Here is a 23,232-nt window from a genome sequence, read left to right as displayed (position 1 = left end):
TCCAGCCCTGATCTAATAAACACCTGTGCTTGCCTAACAAACCACTCCCACGGCTTATGAGAGTTGAAGCGTCTGGTCATTCTAAGCCACCTGGCTCACAACAGGGTGACAGCAGGGGAATGCTGGTCCTGTTACAGCGGCCTGCAAGCAGTCCTGGGCGAGCTGGCATGAGGGAGGTGACATTCGCCTGTCCTAGTGAGTGAAGCCTCTGGCCAGCTGCAGGCCCGAGGTGCAGGCCTATGTACCACCCCAGACACGGCAAACCGCCTTGAGTTACACATCAAACCTTCCAATCACCATGGGAGGAGGACAGGCCTTTCTCACCATTCATCGGCTTCACGGCCAGCTGGAAATGATGGTTATCTCCAAGTACCACAGGGACACGGGGCTTGGCTTAAAAGTTATTCTCACGGTAGGAACAATGGAAATGCAGACCACAGGAGGACCAGGACTACTAATGAGCCCCCACCTTAAAATGTGGTCCAACAAGTGTTGGGAAGCCAATTTAATATGAATATGTCATATCGTGGCGAAGCCCAGAACCAGATTAGCCCTTGCCTCATACCTCAGTCTTCATGCTCCCCAGCTGTGCCTTCAGCTCAGTGACATCCCTGTACAGTTGACCAATTAAGTGATCCCTGGGGACAGAAGAACAAGGCTGCTTTCACCAGGCTTCCAGCTCTTTCCTTCTAAAGGCGAGCTGGGAGATCAGGGGAGGAAGTTAAAAGCTGGTGTTCATTTGGGGAAAGTTCTTTGAAATTCCATAAATTATATGCTAAGACCCTCCGTGTTACCAGATTATCACATCCCCAGATTATCTTGGCCTCATCTGATCTCCCTCTGGGATTACAGACACCCATATTTGGGGATCAAGACACTTCTCTTCCTCAGGGCCCAAGTGTCACGGAGCATCTCGCCAGGTGAGACCAGCCGGACCCTGGCATCATGTAATTTCTGTACCACCTGCCTGCACCCAGCATAGACTCACTTCTCATCCTTGTTCACACCGTTTTGACTGTTGAAATTGAAGGGGTCACTGCTGAACGAGCTGCCAAAGATGTCATCAAACTTGTTGTCAAATAAATTCTGTGTTGACCAAAAAGGAGTGAGGACAAAGTTAGAGATCCAGAGGCTTCTGTGTGGGGGTCAGAGGAGTGACTTTTAATAAGAGGACCCTCTCTTAACTGGGTACAAGTCCATCTCAGGTCCCTCATAGGGATTGTAGCCCAGGGGTTGCTCAGTCTGGGTTAGAAGGTGGTCAAGCTTGGTTACAGCCCAAGGGTGTAGGCCAGATGCTCTCCCATTCTGCGTGTATGGGGCAGCACAACGGGAGGCACGTGGGGCTCGCCACCTGCTGTGACACCTAATCCTCAGGTTCGGGGTTTTCCTCACCTGCTGGGAGGCATCCATGTCCACGAGGTCATCCTTCTCCAATACCGGCTCACTGTCTGGGGATGAGGCCTCAGCTGGGATGACCACCACAGGGCTGATGTGTTCTGATAGCGCAGAGGCCCGTAGGAAGTTGGGTGGGTTCTAAAGACGGAAGACACACCCTCACACTGTGTCACGCCAGGCTTGCAGATCTCTGAGAGCACCCTGGCCCCAGCAGCTCCTATAGTGGAGCCTGGCACGCTTACCTCTGGCAGCTGTGGGATCTGGATGAGCCGCTTGAAATATTGGAGGTTGCTGGAGCGGTAGAACAGATCTTTCAGCCTGAGGGTGGAAAAGAGCCTGAGGGGTGCTGGGCACCACCCGGCTGTCCTGCTGCCTGCCCAGCCCAAGGCGTGGGCTGTCAAGGAGATGACCTCCATGGTGCTGGGCTTCAATTGTGACACTGCAGGGGAGGTTATCTGTAGCCAGTCCTCACTTACTGCAGAGATCAGGAAGGGAGGATTCAAAGGACAGAATCCTCTAGAAGAGTAGATCACTCCATAACAAATTTCTGTATCACTGTAGAATCTACGCTGTTGCCTGGTGGATGTCTCTTCCCAGGAATGTTTGGGTTAGAAGAACGTGAAAATAAATTTACTATGAGGATAAACCACCTAACCGTAGGAATGGGGAGGGGAACTTCATTATGAAAGTAGATCCCTTTTTAATTAATTCACTTTGTTCTGGAGCTACGTGCTAGCTCCCCAGTTGGACTAGAAGCTTCTAGAAGGCACAGACCAGGCCCTGCTGATCTAGGTTTGCCAGAGTACCATGCACAGAGGAATTAACTCATCAAGACTTTGTTGAAGAAAAGCAATCTATTCATACTATGTCCTAATCTTGGGTGGATATGGGAGTGAGGAAACCAAATTTTTTCCTCTTCTTTGGGTCTCCATTTTGAATCAAAACATGGAAGGCTGAGAAAGCGGAGAGCATCAGACAGATTTCCTGAGAGGAAAGAGGATTGTGTGTCTCAGCACCCACTCCCTGCAACACAAAATCTCCTCCAGCTCAGCCCAACAAACTAAACCCCTGGGGTCTCATGACAGCCCTCCGACCCCAACGTTGGGACTACCCCTGTGAGGTCACTGGTGCTCCTCCCAAATTCCACGACACTGAGGCCTCAGGTAACTGCCAGATCTATGCGAACGAAAAGTGAGGCGGCTGCTCACTCATAGGAGAGATTTTTATAAGCTAGAAAAAAATTAAAGGAAATAAAATCACCTGACCACACATCCCCCTCTTTCTGGGCTGGAGCCAACAGTAATAGGCTGCATTGCTTTCATAAGCTACTGGAATTTACCATTCCAGGAAATCAGCCCCAGGGCCTGTCTCCTAGGATTTAATAAGTCATTTATTATGGAATAAACATATAAAGGTTTTCAAATGGAATAAGGAACCCGGGAGGCTGGCACAACCCTAAACCTGTTCTCTGACTGCTGTTCAGGAAACAGCAAGAGAAGACTGGGCTTGGGATTTGGCAGCTATGCTTTTTCTCTGTTGTCAGGGATGAAGAAATTAACAGACAAGAGTCAGAACACCTGGGTTCTCCACATCTGCGTTCTCTCACGCCATTCCTTCCTTTCCTATTTTTAAAGACTTTATTTACTTATTTATTCATTCATTCATTCATTCATGAGACACACAGAGAGAGGCAGAGACATAGGCAGAGGGAGAAGCAAGCTCCCTGTGGGGAGCCTGATGAGGGACTCGATCCCAGGACCCTGGGATTGCAACCTGAGCCGAAGGTCAACCACTGAGCCACCCAGGTGTCCCCTCCTTCCCTTCTTCTTGGGCACAAGTCATGAAAGATGAGGTATACTTCTCTTCTTACCCACGATCTTCTTTCCCAAATGCACAGAGTAATTTGCCCCTTAGTCAGATGAGCACTTCTTCTAGACAAGACAGCTAGCTTACTAGCTTAGTGATTTCTCCAAATATTTATGCATAATTGGCTGCTACATATCAGGGGTTAGGGATGAAATAATGGATAGTTAAGCAGAAATGAAGCTGTTCTAAGAACTATGAAAAAAATAAATGAGGTGCGGGGCTACAGGATATGTGGTGGGAGGAGGCAAAGGTGGGGTTGGAGGAACAGGAAATGAAGAAGACCCAACATTTAAATAATAGATTTAAGACTTAAGGCCAGGGCGCCTGGGCGGCTCAGGGGGTGTGTCTGCCTTTGGCTCAGCGCGTGATCCCGGAGTCCTGGGATCGAGTCCTGCATCGGGCTCCCCATAGGGAGCCTGTTTCTTCCTCTGCCTATGTCTCTGCTTCTCTCTCTCATGAATAAATAAATAAAATCTAAAAAAAAAAAAAAGATGCCTTTGTGAGGAGGGAACCAAAGATGACCTGGAGCTGGCTAGGCTGGGAGAAGAGCATTCCAAGCAGAGGAAACAGCAAGCACTAAAGGCTCTGACAGAGAAATGAGCTGGGTATGTTCTAGGAACTGGAAAAGGACTCAGTGTGGCAGAAACACTGTAAGCCCTAAAGATGAGATCAGAGATGGCAAGCAGGGTCTCGTAGACCACGGAAAAGAGCTTGGATTTGATTCCTGGTGTAATGAGAAGCTGCTGAAAGGCTTTGAGCAAGGGACTGACATCTTTACGAGGTTGTTCTATCCCCGGGGAGGGATAGGAGTGCAGGGGGTGGGAGTGGAAGCCCGGCACACCCGCCATATTGGAGGGTCCTGGCGCACAACAATAGTAGCCCGAGAGATGGCAGCTACAATCGGAGCCAAGATATATTTGCAGAACATCTGGGGGAGGACAATGGTGAGTTCTAGATCTCTGGCCTAAATGGAGCATTTACAGAGATGGAAAAGGCCAGGGAGGAAAAAAATTGTTTTGTTGTTGTTGTTGTTGTCGTTTGTTTATTTATTTAGAGAGCAAGCTAGCACATGAGTGGGATGGGGAGAGGGAGAGAGAATCTGAAGCAGACTCTGTGTGTGCTCAGCATGGAGCCCAACATGGGTCTCGATCCCACAATGCCATGATTATAATCCAAGTGGAAACCAAGAGTCGGATGCTCGACCAACTGCACCACCCAGGTGCCCTGGGAGAAAACCCTAGAGCTCAGTTTGAGATGTAAGAGACAACTGAGTATGTGAGACTGTATTCAGAGGCAAGACGTAGCCAGAGGTACAAATCTGGGTGTTCCTTTTTATGCACACAGTATAAGACTATACATGGTGTGAGAATGTAGGGAGAAGAAATGGAGGATGAAGCCCTGGGCATATAGCAGGTGATGAATGAATGCATGGAATCTCCTTCTTCGACATGCTCATGTGGGTTGTTTTTTTTTTTTTTAAGATTTTATTTATTTATGAGAGACACAGAGAGAGAGAGGCAGAGACACAGGCAGAGGGAGCTTGCAGGGAGTCCAATGTGGGACCTGATCCTGGGACTCCAGGATCACACCCTCAGCCAAAGGCAGATGCTCAACTGATGAGCCACCTGGGTATCCCACTCATGTGGGTTTTATGAGAGAACTGATAGCTTAGAACTGATAGCTTCACCAGCCAGTGGTAGGTTTGCTGCCGTACTAGTTATTTTCCTTTGTTGTAGTGCTTTATCATGAAGATACTCTCATTCCTCGATTATTTTATTTTTAAGATTTATTTATTTATTAGAGACACAGAAAGAGAGAGAGAGACACACACACACACACACAGGCAGAGGTTAGAGCAGGCTCCAAGCAGGGAGCCCAACGTGGGACTCAATCCCGGGTCTCTAGGATCATGCCCTGGGCTGAAGGCGGCGCTAAACTGCTAAGCCACTAGGGCTGCCCTCAATTATTTTATTTATTTATTTATTTATTTATTTATTTATTTATTTATTTATTTATTTATGAGAGACATAGAGAGAGAGGCAGAGACACAGGTAGAGGGAGAAGCAGGCTCCACTCCATGCAGGGAGCCTGACATGGGACTCAATCCCGGGTCTCCAGAATTCCACCCTGGGCTGAAGGTGGTGTTAAACCGCTGAGCCACCAGGGCTGCCCCCTCCTCAATTATTTTAAAGCAAGTGCTCTTGCAAGAATTAATCAAGTTTATACAATTTTTTGGTTTGCCTTCGTTTCTCTCACTTAAGCCACTTACTTCGTGAACTGTTCCATGAAGCGGTCCCGGTGGCCTTGCAAGGTGTCAGCTGGGAGACCTGGGAGAAATTGGGAAAGAGTGAGAGGGAAGAAGATGACCACAGGAGGACCAGGCAAGCCACAGTGGGGCTCCAGAGGGCCAGGACCATCTACCCTGAGGCTTGTGGCCAGCCCAGCCTCGAGCTGCCCCAGAGACAGGTCACCAAGGAGGTCCAGAAAGACCAGCGGTGAGTCTAGGGGCGCTTTCCCTCCAAATCTGTCCTGTTTGTTTCTGGAATGTGAGCCATTCTGGGCACGGTGGGCTGGAAGTTGCATCCCTGACCACAGAAGAAGCCATGGTGACCTGACCAAGCTGCAACACAGACCCCCAGCAGGGGTGGAGGTGTGGCTCTCCCAGAGAGGTATGTTGGATAGGTCCAGCACACATGTTAGTTTGGAAGGGATCCGGAGAGCCTGCCTGAGAGAATGCTTGTCAGAAGGCAAAGACTATAGGGCCACACTCAGGATCTTGATCCGGGCTCACTCAGTCACGGCCAACGGCATGATGTTGGACAAGCAGCAGCTTCTTAGACCAGCCTCTTCCGCTCTAGAGTAGGTTCCCTGAGGTCCTTTCTCCTCTAAGACTGTATGACTCTGCATACCTCAACAATAGATCACAACTCAGTGATCCTTTTATTTCTTGTTTTATTCCTTAAATGTACATTTTAGTAATTTTTGCATACGTGGTACATTTATTTGGTATACATAGGGAGTATGTATATAACATATGATAATTAAAAATGCCAAGTATACAGTGGATGGCAGTGGCACGTTACCTTGGTGGCCTCTCTCCCAAGAACCCTTAACCCCAGTCCATTCATAAGAAAAGCATCAGACAGACTTATTTGAGGGACACTGTACAAGTGTCCGACCAATTCTTGAAACTGTCAGGGTTGTCAAAAACAAGGAACATCCAAGAAGCTGTCATAGCCAAGTGGAGCCTAGGGAGACACAATGATGTAATGTGACGCGCCTGTCCTGGATGGGACGTTAGGTAAAAGCCATGGAAATCTGGATAAGGTATGGATTTCAGTTGATAATAACATATCAATACTGGTTCATTCACTGTGACAAGTGTATTGCATTAATGTAAGATATTAATAAAGGGAACAAGGTTCAGGGTATGTGGGCACTTTCTGAATGATCTTTACAACTTTCCTGTAGATTTAAAACTATTCTAAAGTCAAACATTCATTTTTAAACAAGCATATACGGTGTAGGGCAACCACCTTTCTTCTCTTGGGATTCAGTCCTCCCCCTGCTCCTCCCGGTGTGCCCACTTGCTCCAAAAGCCTTCCTAAGGCTTAAACAACCGATCCCCACCTCCCTTCCACCAGATGCTCCTGGATTAACCTGAGTGATGCTGCTGCTTCTTTCCTGCCTAAATAATCAAACCCACTTTTCATCAATGACCACAGTTCTAGAGTATGCCTTTTGCCTCGGTCTCCCAAAATGCATCCTTGTCTCTTTGTCAGGGCCATAAAACCTTGCTAGTATCCATTCATTTATTCATTCATATATTCATTTATAATCCATTCATTATCCATTCTTTGCTCTCCATCATTTGTACGTTCTGCATGTGTATATCCCTCATGGTGAACACCTCTGAGTGTGGCCCAGATACCACCCACATTAGCTTCGCCTGGGGTATAAGGCTTAACAACGCAGACCGGAACCTACCCGACCCACCAACGCAGACTCTGCAGGAGCAGGACCCACACACATTGTTTTAAACAAAGAGGCGCAAAGAAGTCTAAGAACTCTCCAAGATCAGTAGTTTCCAAAATAGAATCTGCAAAAGCATCCCAGGGATTTGAGGCCGGAGAGGGGATGGCCCACTGTGTGCTAAAACAGCTCTGCTTTAGGTTTTCTATTTCCCCAAACCTCCACTTGTACAGAGAAGCTGTGTGGATGAACACTTTGGAAACTACTGCCTTTGTGCCTGGACAGGCCAGGTCTGGTATCATTCGTGTGGGTCCCTAGAACACATGACATGTACGGACAGATATGTGGTGAAGCCAGAAGTAGAGGGAAAGGGCCATCCCAGGACACCACTGTGGCAAGCCAGGTGCTTCCCTGGGCACACCAAAGCTTGTGTTCTGCAGTTCTCTACTCCCAAGAGGGTTGGGAGCTCTAGGGCCTTTGGGAGGTGTGGCAGAAAAGACACTCAAGAGGCTGCATTTCAGGGACACCCTCAGGCTGTAATCCTTCTGGCCGGAAGCATACTCACAGGAGTGGAGTTTGAAGAGGAGCTTGACAGTGTAATCATACAGATGGCTGCAGTCCAAGATGACCTGGATCAGCGGGGCAAGGCGGCACTGCCCAGCTGTCGTCACTGACACAGAGCGAGACATGTCCAGGGAATTGAACACTAGAGAATAAAAAGGGGATACAGGCAGTAGGGACAGGAAATTGCAGGTGACCTTCTCAGAGGGGCAGGAAGCAGGGGTCTGACCCATGCCAAGGACCTGCACTGTGTCATCTGATGTAGTTACCCCCTTACAACACTCCTGTGGGACAGGGAAACAGGTGAGGAGACAGAGTGAGCCCCTGAAGGCAATCATGTGTGGGGGGAAATAGCAAACATTGATCATAACGCGAAGGAGGGAATAATTCAGCCCTAGCTTCCTGGTGGCTTGCCACAGGGTCTTGGGACACCAGAAGGGGGCATGTGCAGGAGCCCTGGGTGGACAGTGGGGGGACCTATGGGGAGGATGAACCATCAGGATCAAAGGCTGCCTTTGGTCCTTGGGGGGCAGGTCAGCAGAATTACTGCCCTCTGCAGACAGCACATCACTCCCTCAGTGTCTTGTTCTACAGACCCCTCCACATTACCCTCTGCCTCCTACCCCTTGTTCTTTATAAAATTTATTAATTTAAGGAGAGAGAGGGAGAGAGAGAGAGAGAGAGACAGAGAAAGGACATGAGCAGAAAGGGCAGAGTGAGAGGGAGAGAGAATCTGTAGCAGACTTCATGCAAAATGTGGAGCCTGACGTGGGGCTCGATCCCACGACTCTGAGATCTCAAGCAGAGTGGAAACCGAGAGTTGGATGCTCAGTCAACTGCGCCACCCAGGTGCCCCGTAACCCTTGTTCTTTTTTTTTTTTTTAATTTTAAAAAAGATTTTATTTATTTATCTGAGAGAGAAAGAGTGAAAGAGAATGAGACAGAGAGAGCACAAGCAGGAGGAAGGGCAGAGGGAGAAGCAGGCTCCTCCATGCGGGGCTCGATCCCAGGACCTCAGGATCATGACCTGAATGGAAGGCAGATGCTTAAGTGACTGAGCCCCACAGGCACCCCATACCCCTTGTTCTTAAACCAAGCAACCAGATGCCTGGCTGTGGACCCTCAGCGCACACCACTGGCCAGGGCTGAACTCCTTCCTGTAGCGGCTGCCCAACACCTGCAGACTCCACTGTGGCCAGCATTGAAAAAAAAAAATCAGTGGGCCGGACTGCCCAGGAGGAGAGCCCAGAGCTGCTGTGCTCAGTCTTTCCTGATTACACTAATCCCTGTTAACTGGCTTACTCTGGCAGTTGAAAGAAAAAAAGAAAAAAAAAAAAAATCCCAAACAGTTCTAATTAAAAGGCAGCTTTTCTTTTTGACACAAATTAAAAGCAGCTGTCACTGCAAGGCAGCCATCTTCAAGTTTACTGGCTTCCTTGGACTCCACTCTGGCAAGGAATCACAGACTGCTCCATCTTCCAGCCTGCCCGCCGCTTTCCAGGAATGCCCCTTGGCATCCGGTAACGTCTAGAGCAGTGTGACCTTGGACAAGTTACCCAACCTCTCTGTGCCTCCAGGTGCTTTCATGTAAAATGCAGGTGATTCTAATAGCCCGTACGTCAAAAAGGTCTTGTAGGTACTCAAGGACAATGTCGAGTCAAGTGCAGAGCAAGGCAGTGGTTCTCAGTGTTGGCTTTGTGATTGATTGGAATCCCCTGGGGATATTTAAAATCTAATGTTTGCCTGTAACTCCCCTATCTCCCATTCTGTTTTAATTGGTCTGGGGTAGGCCTGGGGCAGCAGTAGGTTTCAAAAGCCCCCCAGGTGATTCTATTAGGCAGCCAGGGTTGAAAACTGGATTTCCTAGCTGAGTGGTTGGTTCTCTTGCCGCAGAATCACCCAGTAGCAATTGTGCAAAAGAATTCTGTGTACCTATGCTTGCCACATGTGGCTACTGGGTGCCTGAAATATGGCTAGTGCACCCGAGGACCTGACCTTTTAATGCCATTTAATTATAATTAATTTAAATAGGCGCTCATGGCTAGTGGCTACTATATTGGACAGTGTAGACCTGGCTGGGGGCTGGTGGTGGTGGGAGTGCTGTGAAAACACAGATGGCTGGGCCCTACCCTCAGAGATTCAGATTCATTAGGTCTAGGGTGGCACCTGGGGGGTGGCATTTCTAACAAGTTCTCAGGAGATGCTGCTGGTCCAGGGACCACACTTTAAAAACGGTTGCAAGTGCTGGAAATTAATGTTAACTGGAACTGGCCCGTGTTTCCCACAGTTGAAAACCAGAGGGACCTGAGGGTACAGGTCGGAACCTTGCAGGGTCACAGACTAAGACTCAGAAACTGGGGAGGCTTCTTCCAATACCAGTTCCCTTGTTTTTTGTGGCACTCAGTAGGGAACTGGGGATGGGATGGGAAATGGGGGAGATGAGTAGTAGAGGGCTCTTGATTCCAAGTCAGTGCTCATTCACAGGCAAGAAAGCCACCACCATTTAACCATTGAGGGGTTTGTGCCAAGACTTGGGGTAGCTCCCTCCACTAGAAAGCTCTAAGTGGCTGATTTAATCCCAATAACCCCACAGCATTGGGCTAGATATTGACACTGTTTTATGAACACTGTTCCCCTGTCCTTTCCTCATTGCTGTTTATCTGAAGCAATTCTTGAATTTCATGGAGCGCTTGCTATTATATCAGGTACTAGGCTAGAACAGAGGGAGATAATTCAAAGATGAGTTCCTGATTCTGGGAAGGAGCTCAGCATCCAGTGGTAATGATACAAGTGATCAACATATAAAAACAGCCAGGTAGGGGCACCTGGGTGGCTCAGTGGTCGAGCGTCTGTCTGTGGCTCAGGTCATGATCCTGAGGTCCTGGGATCAAGTCCTGCATCAGGCTCCACATAGGGAGCCTGCCTCTCCCTCTGCCTATGTCTCTGCTTCTCTCAATGTGTCTTTCATGAATAAATAAATAAACTCTTAAAACAAAACAAAAACAGCCAGGTAGGAGCACCTGGGTGGCTCAGTTGGTTAAGTATCCAACTCTTGGTTTTGGCTCAGATCATGATCTCATGGTTTGTAGGATCCAGCCCCAAGTTGGGTTCTAAGCTCAGCAGGAAGTCTGCTTGAGATTCTCTCTTTTCCTCTGTCCCTCCTGTTTGTGTGCACTCTCTCTATAAAATAAATAAATAAATCTTTAAAAAATAAAAAAGATTAAAAGAAAATGCATCCATACCATTTCTCCTACTTGGCTGGGGACCATCTCAGGGCAGGGACTCTCTTTTGTGTTTCATTTTTACTTGTCTGTTGACTTTTGTAGAAGAAGGTTGCTAGCAAGCCAAGTACCTTCTTATTTCTCCTACAAATCATGGTTTCCAACTGTTCGTGGTGTTCCTCTCATACATCCTGCACTGAACTGATTGGTTCAAGTATAAAGGCATTTGACTCCCTGGCACAGGCCTGGCACAGCACTAGCTGGTAACAGGCCAGTTGTAAGTATTGGTTGCACAGATGAACATGCCAAAGGAAGGTGCAATTCAGGGTGAGAACGTGTCTGTTTTTTCCTGAGAAAATCAGAGCCCCAAGAGTGGGTCCCACATGTCCAAACGCTGAGAAGGTCACCAAGCTTGTGCACGAATATTCCCAGCTTGGAATCCTTTCTTTCATGGAGCTGAACACTTGTCATGGAGCATCTTGAATCTTAGAAAATGGGCTCTTCTGTTCCCCGGGAGAGAAGGGGGAGCCATGCTGACAGGTGTGGGGAAGAGGGGACCCCAGAGAGAAGGGAACGGACTGCTTCCTTCCTGGTTCTTGTCAAGGAAGTGTTAGGGGCTGACAGCTGGAAGGCACCAGAACTCTCAGTGAAGGGAGCCTGAAGTGTGGCCAACTCCCCTTTCTGGTGAAAAGGGGCTTCATGGGCTTCTCACGTGGATTTGGTCAACAACTCAATTCGACCAGCTGGTCAACCCTGGCTGCCAACCAAACAGCACATGACAGCCCCTCCTCCTGCGCAGAAATCCGCCCCCAGTGCCAGCCTAGCTGAGTAGTTGACAAAGCACCAGTCAGCACTGGGGCTGCAGATTGAAGGTTATCAAAGAAGTCAGACCTATCTTTGGGCTCTTGGAGGCCTGGGCTCTCAGAGGAAGGCCGGCAGGATGGGAGGCATGGCCCTTCTGCTCAGAATGTAATCACCAACTCTGAAAACACCCAAGAGCTCCAGCCCCTCCCTGCACCAGGGACAAGAGAGTAGAGATTGGGTGTGGATATTCCCATTTCCTGCACAATGCTATAGGGAGAAGGGGGCTGGAACCGCTGGTCCAAATGGGGAACAAAGCTTGGACTTAGGCAATTCCCCTGAGAGCCTGGGCCAGATGGGAGGGAAAGACTCACCAGTTTGGAAGAGGTTAAGTTCACACTCCAGGTAGTCAAACATCTCCACTGTCAACTGGAAACTTGGACCCAAGAGGAGAGAGAGCTTATATTCTAGAGCCCAAGGCCAGTACTTTACCTGTCCCCTCCCCCTGCTCTGTGTTGCTGTCCCTGTCCTCAGTACACAGATGGAAGCACGCACACATGGGCATATGCTCATGCATGTGCGCGCGTGCGCGCACACACACACACACACACACACACACACACACACTAGCTCCAATCCTTAGCCCCCACCTATGTGGGTCTTAAGGCCATTTGAAGATCAAGGAGGGTAAACTCCACAGTGATGGTGACAGAGGGGAGGGCAGAGGGTGACACCAAGAAGTGAACCCGGGCAGCCTAGAAGGGTTCTGAATGAGGCACCAGCAGTATGAGGCCTCACCCCAGCCACCGCCCTGGCCATCAGGCCCTGTGTGACCCTAGCTATAGACTGGCAACATCGAGCTTTCTTCCCTGTTGGGTCCACAGCGCAAGGATGGCCACTCACAAGTTGTTAACGTCACTCTCTCCAGCCTCATCCAGCTGCCGGTCGCTCATCTGAAGGTTGCCTGGGAACCTGGGATTCTGGAAAGGGAGGCAAAGGAATGAAGTCAGGACAGAGCCCCTCAACTAAGCCAACACCAGGCAAACTATCTACACAGAGCTTGGGCAGCAGCAGGCTTGATTCTGCTTGTGTATCACCCACATGCTTCGAGGGGGTTGGTGTCAGTGCACAGAACCTCCCGTACATACAGACCACTGACAGACTCACAGCAGAGAACATCTACTACCCATCATCAGAGGGGAAGGCTCCATCCCACCCCTGGGAACTGGGACAGGGCTCTGCTCTAACAATTGGTGTCTTGGGACATTCTTCTAGAGATGCTCTCTGGAGGCTTAGCGTGATAGCAGCTGGCTCTCCACCATCCATGAGGCGCAGTCCGTCCCGCATCTGCATAGCCCCAGTACATTCTGAGCCCCACCCACACTTCCCTCTGTTCTTCTGCCCCTTCCAGAGGCTGCAGTGGTGAGTTCAGGGAAGGCAAACCTGTTTTCATATTGGCTTTAGGGAAACATAATAAAATAAACCTGAAGGTAGGAAAACATTACATCATGAGCCCCCAAAGTCAGGAGAAATTATTATGCATCATCAATCTTGTCAAATATCCATATCACGGTCTCTTCCCAGTGTGGCCTGCCTGGAGTGGGTGGAAGGCACTACAAAGGGAAAGGTACAGATGGGCAAGGACAGACGGGTGGCCAGTCGAGAGGATCTCAATTCCACGGAGCACACGTTGGGCTCTGAAGACAGAAACCCTCCACGGCACACCTCCTGGCTATCCCCTCTGCCCTGGAGGCCCCTCCCCCGCTTAGACTCGCCACCCCTGCTCCTTGGTCTCAAGGTGGGCCAGTTCCTTGAGCGCCCCCTTCTGGCCGTATTTAATCTCCTGACTGTCTGGACACTGCAGAAATCTGTCCTCTCATCCCTCACCTTTCTTGCTGCCTGTCCTTCCACCACAGTCCTGTCAGAACCCAGTAAGCCTGGGTCTTTGGGCGAAGATTAGCTGCCAACATCTCTGGAGGAGGACTCACAGCTGGAGTCCCCTTTAATCGTGTTCTCCAGCCTTAGTGCCCCTTCCTGGTCATTGCTACTAGCCCTGACGGGCTCCCCTTTCTGTACGTAACTGTTCCCCCCTCAGACTGGGTGCCTGGCTCCCACGCCACCACCCTTGGTATGTGCCTTCCTCCTCACGTCACTGGGACTCCCTTGGCACTCTGCTTCCCACTCCCTTCCCCGTTCTGAACATGTTAGCTGTCCTGATCCGCTGGCTTCAAAAGAAGGACCAGCCTCTCCAGCCTTCCTTGTGTCCTATTTGTTCTGGTTCATTTGGTCCATTGTTCAAGGAGTCCTGACTGAAGCACCTGTTCTGGGCTAGATGCTGGGCAGGACACAGGACACAAGGGGACACTCATACCTGTACTCTGTCCTCCCGGAGCCCAGAGCCCAGAGTGCCAGGGGCCTCACTCTGCCTCCCCAGGCTCCTGCACTTCTTCTGATCACCCAAGTCCTTCCCATGAGCCCCACATCTTCCTAGCTGTTGCCCTCCACCCGTCCTACCAGCCTTCAGAGTCTCCACCACTCTTGCCTGTCCCAGTGACCAGCATCCTAACCCAGCTCTCAGTCTTCCACTCTGAGTGGGATGGTCCCACACAGCTGCCCGGCTACCCTTCACTCTCCACCTGCCTGTTCCTCACACTGTGGATCTGCGGCTGTAGCTGACTCTCTGCCTGGAACTGCCACCTTGCCTTCTTCATTGGCTCCTCTCTTCCCGCAATGTGACAGACAAGGACCTGGGGGTCTGGGGAAAGTGTGAGTGTGATCCTTGGGAGAGAGAAAGAGAGGCAGGGGAGTGCACCATGGGGCCAGAGGGTATTGGCAGACTGTATGGCTACCCCTCCGATACAGTCAATGGCTACCCCTCCGATTCAACACACTGTCTTTACAATGTGACTTTGACATTCTGCCTTGGCCAGTGTGGTCCCTGTCCTATCCTCTCCAATCTAGTGACCTCTGTAATGGCCTCAGCCAATATAGGACAGTGGAAGGGTTGCTTTATGACTTGGAGGCTGGCTCATATAAATGCCATGCACTTCTACCTTTTTCTCTTGGGAAACTGGCCAGACTGGAAGGAAGTCCTCACTAGCACTGAGACCTCACGAGGAGGGAGACCCTGGGCCAGCTCCCCGTTATCCCAGCTCCAGCCAAGACCAATGGTGACCACATGGTGGAGCTGCAGCCATAACTGCCCAGCCCTTCTGGAACTCCCAACCAACAGGTGTGAGAGATGATAAAGGGCTGCTGGTGTTTCAGCCACTGAGCTGGAGGTCAGCTCAAGTGTCCTGCCTCTGAGAAGCCTACCTGGGTCGCTGGAGTTTGGGCGCAACGCCCCAGTATAAGCGCTGGTACCACCTGCTGCATCTCTCAGATCTGGTCCTCACTGTACTTGCCTGCCCTGTCTCCCAAGCAAATACGACTCCTGGGGGCAGGGCCAAAGTCTATTTACCTTTCTCTCTTTAGAACCTAACCCAGGTCTGGCCTGCATGAGCACCCAGAGGTATGTAAGCCAAGGAAAGGGTGGCCACTGAGCAGCACTGGCTTTAGCATCCTACAGGTTAGGGTTCAAATCCCACCTAACCACTGGGGAGCTGTGTGATGAGGCACACACTTAACATGCTCCCAGTTTCATTTCCCTAGGCTATCTGAATACCTCCTCTCTACAGCTGAGGAGAGAATTAAACAGTACAGGAATACAGGAATGCCTAGTATACTAGGGTGGATTCCATGAATCAGAGCCACCCCTCAAGTCCTTAAGAGGTAAATCTCCACTCCTCCCTATTTCCAATGCCAGCTCGCTGATGGAGGCTAGTTCCTCCTCTACTGCCAGGCCATTCCTCCCGATGCCTTGCTCCATCCATGGTCTGCCTCGGGCCCACTTCCTTCATCTTCCCCATCGATGCCACAGCCCTGCATCATTTCAGAATGCCTCTGGCTCGGGTTATAGGCTTGCGGGACCACTTTGCACTGTGACACAAGGCCACAGGTACATAAGCTTCCTCCCCGTGGCTGATCAGGGCACTCTTGACGAGCAGACCCTTACTGAGTATCCTTATGTGCCACTTTGTACCCAGCACAATGGTTTTGCCTGCATTAGGTGCATTAGAAATACTGTCTAAGGCCACAGATGGACGAAAAGAAGGTTCTGTGTGGGAACTCACTACATAAAAGGATTGTTCTTATTAAGTCAAGTCAGTGCTTCTGAAATGTTCTCCTAAGGCAACCTAGTGGATAGGGCTCCTCTCTGCAAAATGGGGAATAAAGAAAGAGTGTGGAAGATGTGAGCCAGAATCTCAGTCCCATGTCCCATCATGGGGGCCTGACTGCAACAGGCTGGTAAAATATTCTCTCACTGGATATGATATAACATTCTTTGAGAGGCTGGAGCTGCCTTATTCCCAGAAAGACCTAAGAGTTTGGCCCACAGGAATACCAGTGGGGTTGTGGGGCAGGAGCTGGGACAACTGTTGGCAAACTCACTTTGGTGTGATATTCCATCTTCGTTCTTAGCAGTCTGAGGTAGATGCTGCAGAGCTGTCCATACCCCTCACTCAGGTGGCCCTTCCGGGAAAAGATAAGAAAGTAGTACATCAATACTAACATTTGGGGAAGAGATTGACAGCCAGGACTTCTGTTTTCAACGATGTATTTTTTTTCTGATTCTGAAAAGAACAAATGGCCATTGTGAAAGATTTTAGAAAATACAGATAAGCACCAATACAAAAAAATCACCCTTAATCTAAACACCAGATAGAATCATGGCTGACATTCTGAAGGACAAAATGTTATTTAAAAATTTTTTAAATTTCCATTTAAATAGATATATTTTTTAAAGTTTTATTATCTAAGTAATCTCTACAACTGATATGGGGCTCAAACTCACAACCCTGAGATTAAGAGTCATATGCTTGGGGTGCCTGGGTGACTCAGTCAGTTGAGTGTCCAACTCTTGATTTTGGCTCGGAACATGATCTCTGGGTTGTGGGATCAGGAATCGCCGATTGATCAATACAGACTGTGCTGGAGATTCTCTCTCTCCCTCTGCCCCTCCTCCTGCTCACACACTCTAAATAAATAAATAAATAAATAAATAAATAAATAAATAAATCTCAAAAAAAAAAAAAAACCCCACAAAAAGTCATATGCTCTTCTGACTGAGCCAGCCAGGTGCTCCTAAAATAATGTAGATGTTATTTTTTCGAGCTGTTTTAGGTTCTCAGGAAAATTGAGCAGAAAGTACAGGGATTTCCTACTCCCTACTCCCACATGTACAAAATCTCCCCCACTCTCAACATCAGCACCCAAGTGGGACATTTGTTCCAACTAGTGAACCTTCACCGATACATCCTTATTGTCCAAAGTGAAGTTTACATTAGGAATTGCTCTCGGTGTGGTACATTCTATGGGTTTTGACAAATGTATAATGTCCCATACCTGTCATTATGGTATCATACACAATAGTTTCACTGCCTTAAAAACCTTCTGTGTTCTACTTTTATTTTAAAATATAAAATAGAGGGGCACCTGGGTGGCTCATTGGTTAAGCATCTGCCTTGGGTTCTGGTCATGATCTGCGGATCCAGCCCCACATCAGACTCTCTGCTCAGTGAAGAGGTCTGCTTCTTCCTCTCCCTCTGTCCCTCCCTCTGCTCATGCTCTCTCTCTCTCTCCCACATATATAAATTAAATCTTTAAAAAATATTATATAAGATGGAATCCATTTTTTAACTTTGTGCTTCAGTTTTTTTCCTATCTTCTCAAATTTGTTTCATTATTTCTAGTGATATTTTTAATGATATTATAAGCGTATGCTGTAACTTATCAAACAAACTCCTTACTGTTGTATGTTTTAGTTGTAGGCATGTTTCTCTACTATAAGCTGTATTCCAATGAATGTTCGTTCTTATGGTATAATCTTATGTACAAACAGGAGAACTTCCTTTGCATAAATTTTAGACAAGGCTTCTGACTTAAGAATTTGAAGTCTCCCATCCTAGGTAATCACAGTCTGGTCATAGGCTGTTTCCTTCCTTCCATCTCTCTTATCTAAGTGCTGGAGAGGAAACACCTCCAGATGGACTCCGGCAGACTAAGAGTGTCTAGAGCATTTTACATGGGATGGGGATTGAAATGGGACAGATCTCAGCTGGGGACAAATAGGCCTTCCCAAAGAGTCTGCCCAGAAGCTGGAATTAGCAGTGACACTTCCAACTCCCAGTTGCACACAAAAAAGAAGAGGGGTAGAGGCAAAAAGAACTCTTCCATTGAACAGCTGTGTTTCCCACATGAGTTCTAATTTCTAAATTTTCTTCTGGGTGCATCTACATACTCTAGAGTACAGGAACCCCACTGAAGTATGCCTTGAAGGTCACCAAAGGGACGGGGGTCATCACAGTAGGTTAAAAATATCAATGCCAAAAATGACACTATTTCCTCATGTATTAGTTTCCTATGAAAAATCATATTTTATGAATTGTATGTTATACTTGTTCATTATGGAAAAATTAGAAACTAGTGGAAAGCAGACAAAGCGAAACTATGCTCATCACTGAAGATAACTATATTTCACATGAAAATGCACCAGGACCAAAAAACAAAAGACGAATGGATTGTAGACTTCAATGTACAATGTAAAACTATAAAAATCATAGGAGGTAACACAGATGACCTTCTGTATGAGTATGATTTTTTAGACAGAACACCAGAATTGTGATCTATGAAGGAAATAATTGATCATCAAGCTGGACTTCATTAAAATTAAAAAACATCTGGAAGAGTCACTGTCATTAGAATGAGGACCCACAGACTGTGACACATCTGGTAAAAGATTGTTATCCAAAACATACAAAATATTCTTAAAACTCAACAATAATGGGCAGCCCAGGTGGCTCAGCAGTTTAGCGCTGCCTTCAGCCCAGGGTGTGATCCCGGAGACCCGGGATCGAGTCCCACGTCAGGCTCCCTGCATGGAGCCTGCTTCTCCCTCTGCCTGTGTCTCTGCCTGTCTCTCTCTGTGTGTCTCTCATTAATAAATAAATAAAAAACCTTTTAAAAAAAAGAAACCTCAACAATAAGATGACAAGAAACTTGATTTTAAAAAATGGACCAAAGACCTTAACAGACACCTCTCCAAAGAAGATATACAAAGAAGATAGCAAGAGAGATGGAGAGATGCTCCACATCGTCTGTCACCAGAAAACACAAATTAAAACAACACTGAGATACCAGTACACATTTAGTTAGAAGAACAGCCAAAATCCAGAATGCTGAGAATACCAAATCCAGTGAGGGTGTGGAGCAATAGGAGCTCTCACTCATTGCTTGGTGGCAGTGCAGAGTGGTGTGGCCACTCTTGAAGACAGTTTGGCAGTTTCTTATAAAACTGAACTTACTCTTACCACATAATTCAGCAATAGCACTCCTTGGTTTTTACCCAAAGGAAATGAAAGCTTACGTTCAAACAAAACCTGCACATGGATGTTTATGGACGCCTTATTTATAACTGCAAAACGTGGAAGCAACCAACACCTTAATTGGTGAATGGATAAACTGTGGTACATTCAGACAATGGGGTATTACTGAGCACCAGAAGTGAAATGAACTATCAAGCCCTGAAAAAACATGGAGGAACCTAACTGAATGTTATTAAGGGAAAGAAGCTAATCTGAAAAGGTCACATACTATATGATTCCAATCCTATGACATTCTGGAAAGGGCAAAACTGTGGAGACAGTAAAAAGACAAGTGGTTGGGGGTGCCTGGGTGGCTCAGTCAGTTGAGTGTCTGCCTTCAGCTCACGTCATGATCTCAGGGTATGGGATGAGCCATGTGTCGGGCTCCCTGCTCAATGGAGAGGCTGCTTCTCCCTCTCCCTTTGCTCCTCCCCTGCTCATGCTCTCTCTCAAATAAATAAAATAAAAATCTTACAAAAAAAAAAAAAGACCAGTGGTTGCCAGGGGCCAGGGGAGGTAGAGAGGGACAAATAGGTGGAGCACGGAGGATTTCAAAGTCAGTAAAAGGATTCTGTATGATACTACAGTAATGGCTACATGTCCTGATACATTTGTCCAAAGTCACAGAATATATGTCACAATACATACCACAGGTGAACTATAGTGTAAACTACAGATTTCAGGTGATGTATCAGTGAAGATGTGTTATTTGTTACAAATATACCACGCTGGCAGGGGATGTTCCTAATGGGAATGCTACACCTGTTTGGGGGCAGGGGGTATAGGGGGAATCTCCATACTTTCTGCTCAATTTTGCTGTGAACCTAAAACTTGCTCTAAAAAATAAAGTGGGGGGTGGTGCCTCCTGGGTGGCTCAGTTAGTTAAGTGGCCAACTCTTGATTTTAGCTCAGGTCCTGATCTTGGGGTCCTGGGATCAAGCCCCAGGTCAGGCTTCATGCTCAGCAGGGAGTCTGCTTGAGATTCTTTCCCTCTCCCTCGGCCTCTCCCCACACTGGGGTGCATGCTCTCTCTCAAGTAAATAAACCTTAAAAAATGTCTTAATTGAAAAAAAAAGTAAAAAGGTTCCTAATATCCAGAAACTCTCAGCCAAATGGAAGAGACAACTACATAGGAAAAAAGGCCAAAAGGAATACCAGTTTGGGTAACAAGTCAGGCTAGGTATCTGGGCTGACTTTCCTACTGAAAACTACTAAAATATTGAGTAAAATATTTAAAACTTCTTTTTGAAGGCATTAATGAGCTAACAGGAGTGTAAGGAATCCTCAGGCTAAGGACTGAATCCATATAGGTAGTAGAAGAATAAGTGGAATAAGTGATGGAGTTGGTGGGGAGGGGACAGGGGTTTTGCCACACCAGGTGAACTAAACTTTGGTTCTCTGGATCTCAGGAGCTAGGTGGTGGATAGGAGGCAGGGCTCTGGCCTGCCCATGTTTAAAAGTCTGGTGGAAGAGCAAAGATTGCTTCCCTGATATAGGGGAACTAAGAGTGAACTGGAAATAAAACAGATCCCAGCACTCCAGCACCTAAGGAGTTCTCCCTGAGGGCCTCAAACCACTGTTGTAGATCAGAGGGAGGGAAAAACAACTCCTGGGAATTGGACCTAGGAGCCAGAGCTCAAGGGAATCCGCCTGGAATTCACAAAACCTTAAGCTGAGAATTTAATTTAGAGTGATTTCAATGGAAGCAAATGCCCATTCTCTCTGGAGGAACCTGATGTGAAAGAGTTCCCACAAATAAGATTCTTCTTTTTTTTTTTTAATTTTTATTTATTTATGATAGTCACACGAGAGAGAGAGAGAGGCAGAGACATAGGCAGAGGGAGAAGCAGGCTCCATGCACCGGGAGCCCGACGTGGGATTCGATCCCGGGTCTCCAGGATCGCGCCCTGGGCCAAAGGCAGGCGCTAAACCGCTGTGCAACCCAGGTTTCCCTTTTTTTTTTTTTTAATTTTTATTTATCACAAATAAGATTCTTAGGAAAATGAGCAACTCACAGTGAAAAATAACTAAGCACAAGAAGATACTCCATAGCATGAACAACATTCATCAAAAACAATGGATGACAGGAATAGATCTTGAAGGACTTTAGATAATGGAAGTATAAGAAGTGATATATGAAATCACTGTTTAATTTGTCTTAATAAATAAAAGGCTGTCTCAAAATATATGCAGGATACAAGAAATCATTAAAAAATGACAAACAGATTTGGGGGGAAAAAAGAACTCCAAGAAATGAAAGCTAGACTAAAATTATATATCTTATGAAGAGGTTTAACAACAGATTAGGCCCAGATGAAACAAATGAACTAAAAGTTGGATTTACTGGAATTATGCAGAATGCAGGAAAGAGGAAAACAGGTAGAAAACCATGAAGCAGGAGTTTAAAGACATGGGGTGGGGGTGGGGGGGCACCTGGCTGGCTTATTTGGTGTAGCATGAAATTCTTGATCTCAGGGTCATGAGCTAAAGCCCCATATTGGGCATAGAGCTTGCTTAAAAAAACAGACACTGGGGGATAGAGTAGGAAAAAAATAACATAACCAAAGTCTCAGAGGTAAATATAGAATGGAGCAAAGGCAATAGCTGAAGAGACAAAGAGAATTTTTCATAACTAATAAAAGATATTACACTGAAGATTTAAGAAGTTTAAGGAATTCCAAATAAATCTGTATCTACTCTTAGATCTTTTGTTTTTTAAGATTTTATTTATTTATTCATGAAAGACAGAGGGAGAGAGAGAGAGAGAGGCAGAGACATAGGCAAAAGAAGAAGCAGGCTCCCTTTGGGGAGCCTGACATGGGACTCGATCCCAGGACCCTGGGATCAAGACCTGAGCCAAAGGCAGATGCTCAACCACTGAGCCACCCCTGGTAAGAACTTAAAAATGGCCAGAGGAAAACCAGATTTGCTTCAAAGAAGGGATAATGAGTCTGACAGCCGACTTCATGGAAATGATAGAATCCAGAAGTTAGTGGAAGGATATTCTTGAAAAATATCGTCTATGTGCTGAGAGAAAATAACTGTGCTGAGAGTGCTGAGAGAAAATAACCCCAGAGAATCCTAAACCCAGAGAGAATATTTTGCATGTAGGAGGGTGAAATAAAGACATTCCCAAACAAGTAAAATCGGTTATTTGCCACCATGAGATTCTCACTAAGGAAAATAATTCAGGAAGCAAAAAAGGGATCTCAGATGTTAGAATGGAGATATAAAGAAAGAGCACAGAATAAAACAATTAAATTAAAATATCTTGTATAGAGTCTAAAAAAACCAAAATAAAACCAAAATTAAAATACATGACAACAATAACAGACAAGTTTAGAGGGAGGGCATGGATAAAAATATTCTAAGGTCTTTGTGTCATAGAGGAAATAGTTAAAGATAAGAATTTTAGCTTTTCATAAACTAAATATACATTTTGTAATTACTGGATAACATATAAAAGTAAAAAATCAGAGTTTTAAAAAAAACCTCCTAACTAGTAATAAGGGGAGAATGGAATGAAAAAAAAAAATACCCAGTCAATCCAAAGAAGACAAGAAATGAATAGAAAGAAAGAAGGGGCAAATAGAAAGCACAAACTAAGATGGAAAATATAAATCTAAAAAATTCTCGCATTACAATAAATATAAATGGGGTAAATGTGCAGCTAAAAGACCAAGATTGTCATCTTGAAAAAGCAACAACAAAATCCAACTAAATGCTATTTATAAGGGACTTTTCTAGGACACAGAATATAGAAAAGTCAAAAGTAAAAGAGTGGAAAAATATACAAATTCCAACAAAAAAGAACACCCAAGCTTTCCATGTTTAGAGATATAATAGAAAGCTCTCCAGCATGCACCTGGGAGGTTTGGGGGAGCATGTTTGGTCTCAGCTTTGTTCAGACCAACCAGCCTGTGATGTAGGAAAACCTGCTTCCCTCTCAGGGC

At 46.7% G+C, this 23,232-nt stretch overlaps 1 protein-coding gene and 1 long non-coding RNA gene across 6 annotated transcripts in view; one reads left to right on the top strand and one right to left on the bottom strand.

Annotated features, from left to right (window-relative positions):
* Positions 1–23,232, bottom strand: part of HIP1 (huntingtin interacting protein 1) — a 156,756-nt gene that overhangs the window by 23,870 nt on the left and 109,654 nt on the right. For all 5 annotated transcript variants that reach the window (XR_013385438.1, XM_077908180.1, XM_077908176.1 and 2 more), the window contains exons 5-13: positions 16,308–16,388; positions 12,720–12,796; positions 12,191–12,252; positions 7,799–7,939; positions 5,531–5,588; positions 1,638–1,713; positions 1,393–1,533; positions 989–1,086; positions 566–638 (exon numbers count right to left, since the gene is read on the bottom strand). Coding sequence is in view for 4 of the 5 variants with exons in the window: in XM_077908180.1 (XP_077764306.1) it covers positions 566–638; positions 989–1,086; positions 1,393–1,533; positions 1,638–1,713; positions 5,531–5,588; positions 7,799–7,939; positions 12,191–12,252; positions 12,720–12,796; positions 16,308–16,388 (807 nt within the window). In the remaining variant the exon portion in view is untranslated. The remainder of the gene's footprint in view (positions 1–565; positions 639–988; positions 1,087–1,392; positions 1,534–1,637; positions 1,714–5,530; positions 5,589–7,798; positions 7,940–12,190; positions 12,253–12,719; positions 12,797–16,307; positions 16,389–23,232) is intronic.
* LOC144319694 (uncharacterized) lies at positions 64–1,102 on the top strand. Its single transcript, XR_013385439.1, has 2 exons — positions 64–412; positions 892–1,102. It is a non-coding gene; the product is annotated as an uncharacterized LOC144319694 (long non-coding RNA).

This window comes from Canis aureus, chromosome 8 (assembly GCF_053574225.1).
Source record: "Canis aureus isolate CA01 chromosome 8, VMU_Caureus_v.1.0, whole genome shotgun sequence".
Classification (NCBI taxonomy): domain Eukaryota; kingdom Metazoa; phylum Chordata; class Mammalia; order Carnivora; family Canidae; genus Canis; species Canis aureus.
This window is presented reverse-complemented; position numbering and strand designations above follow the sequence as displayed.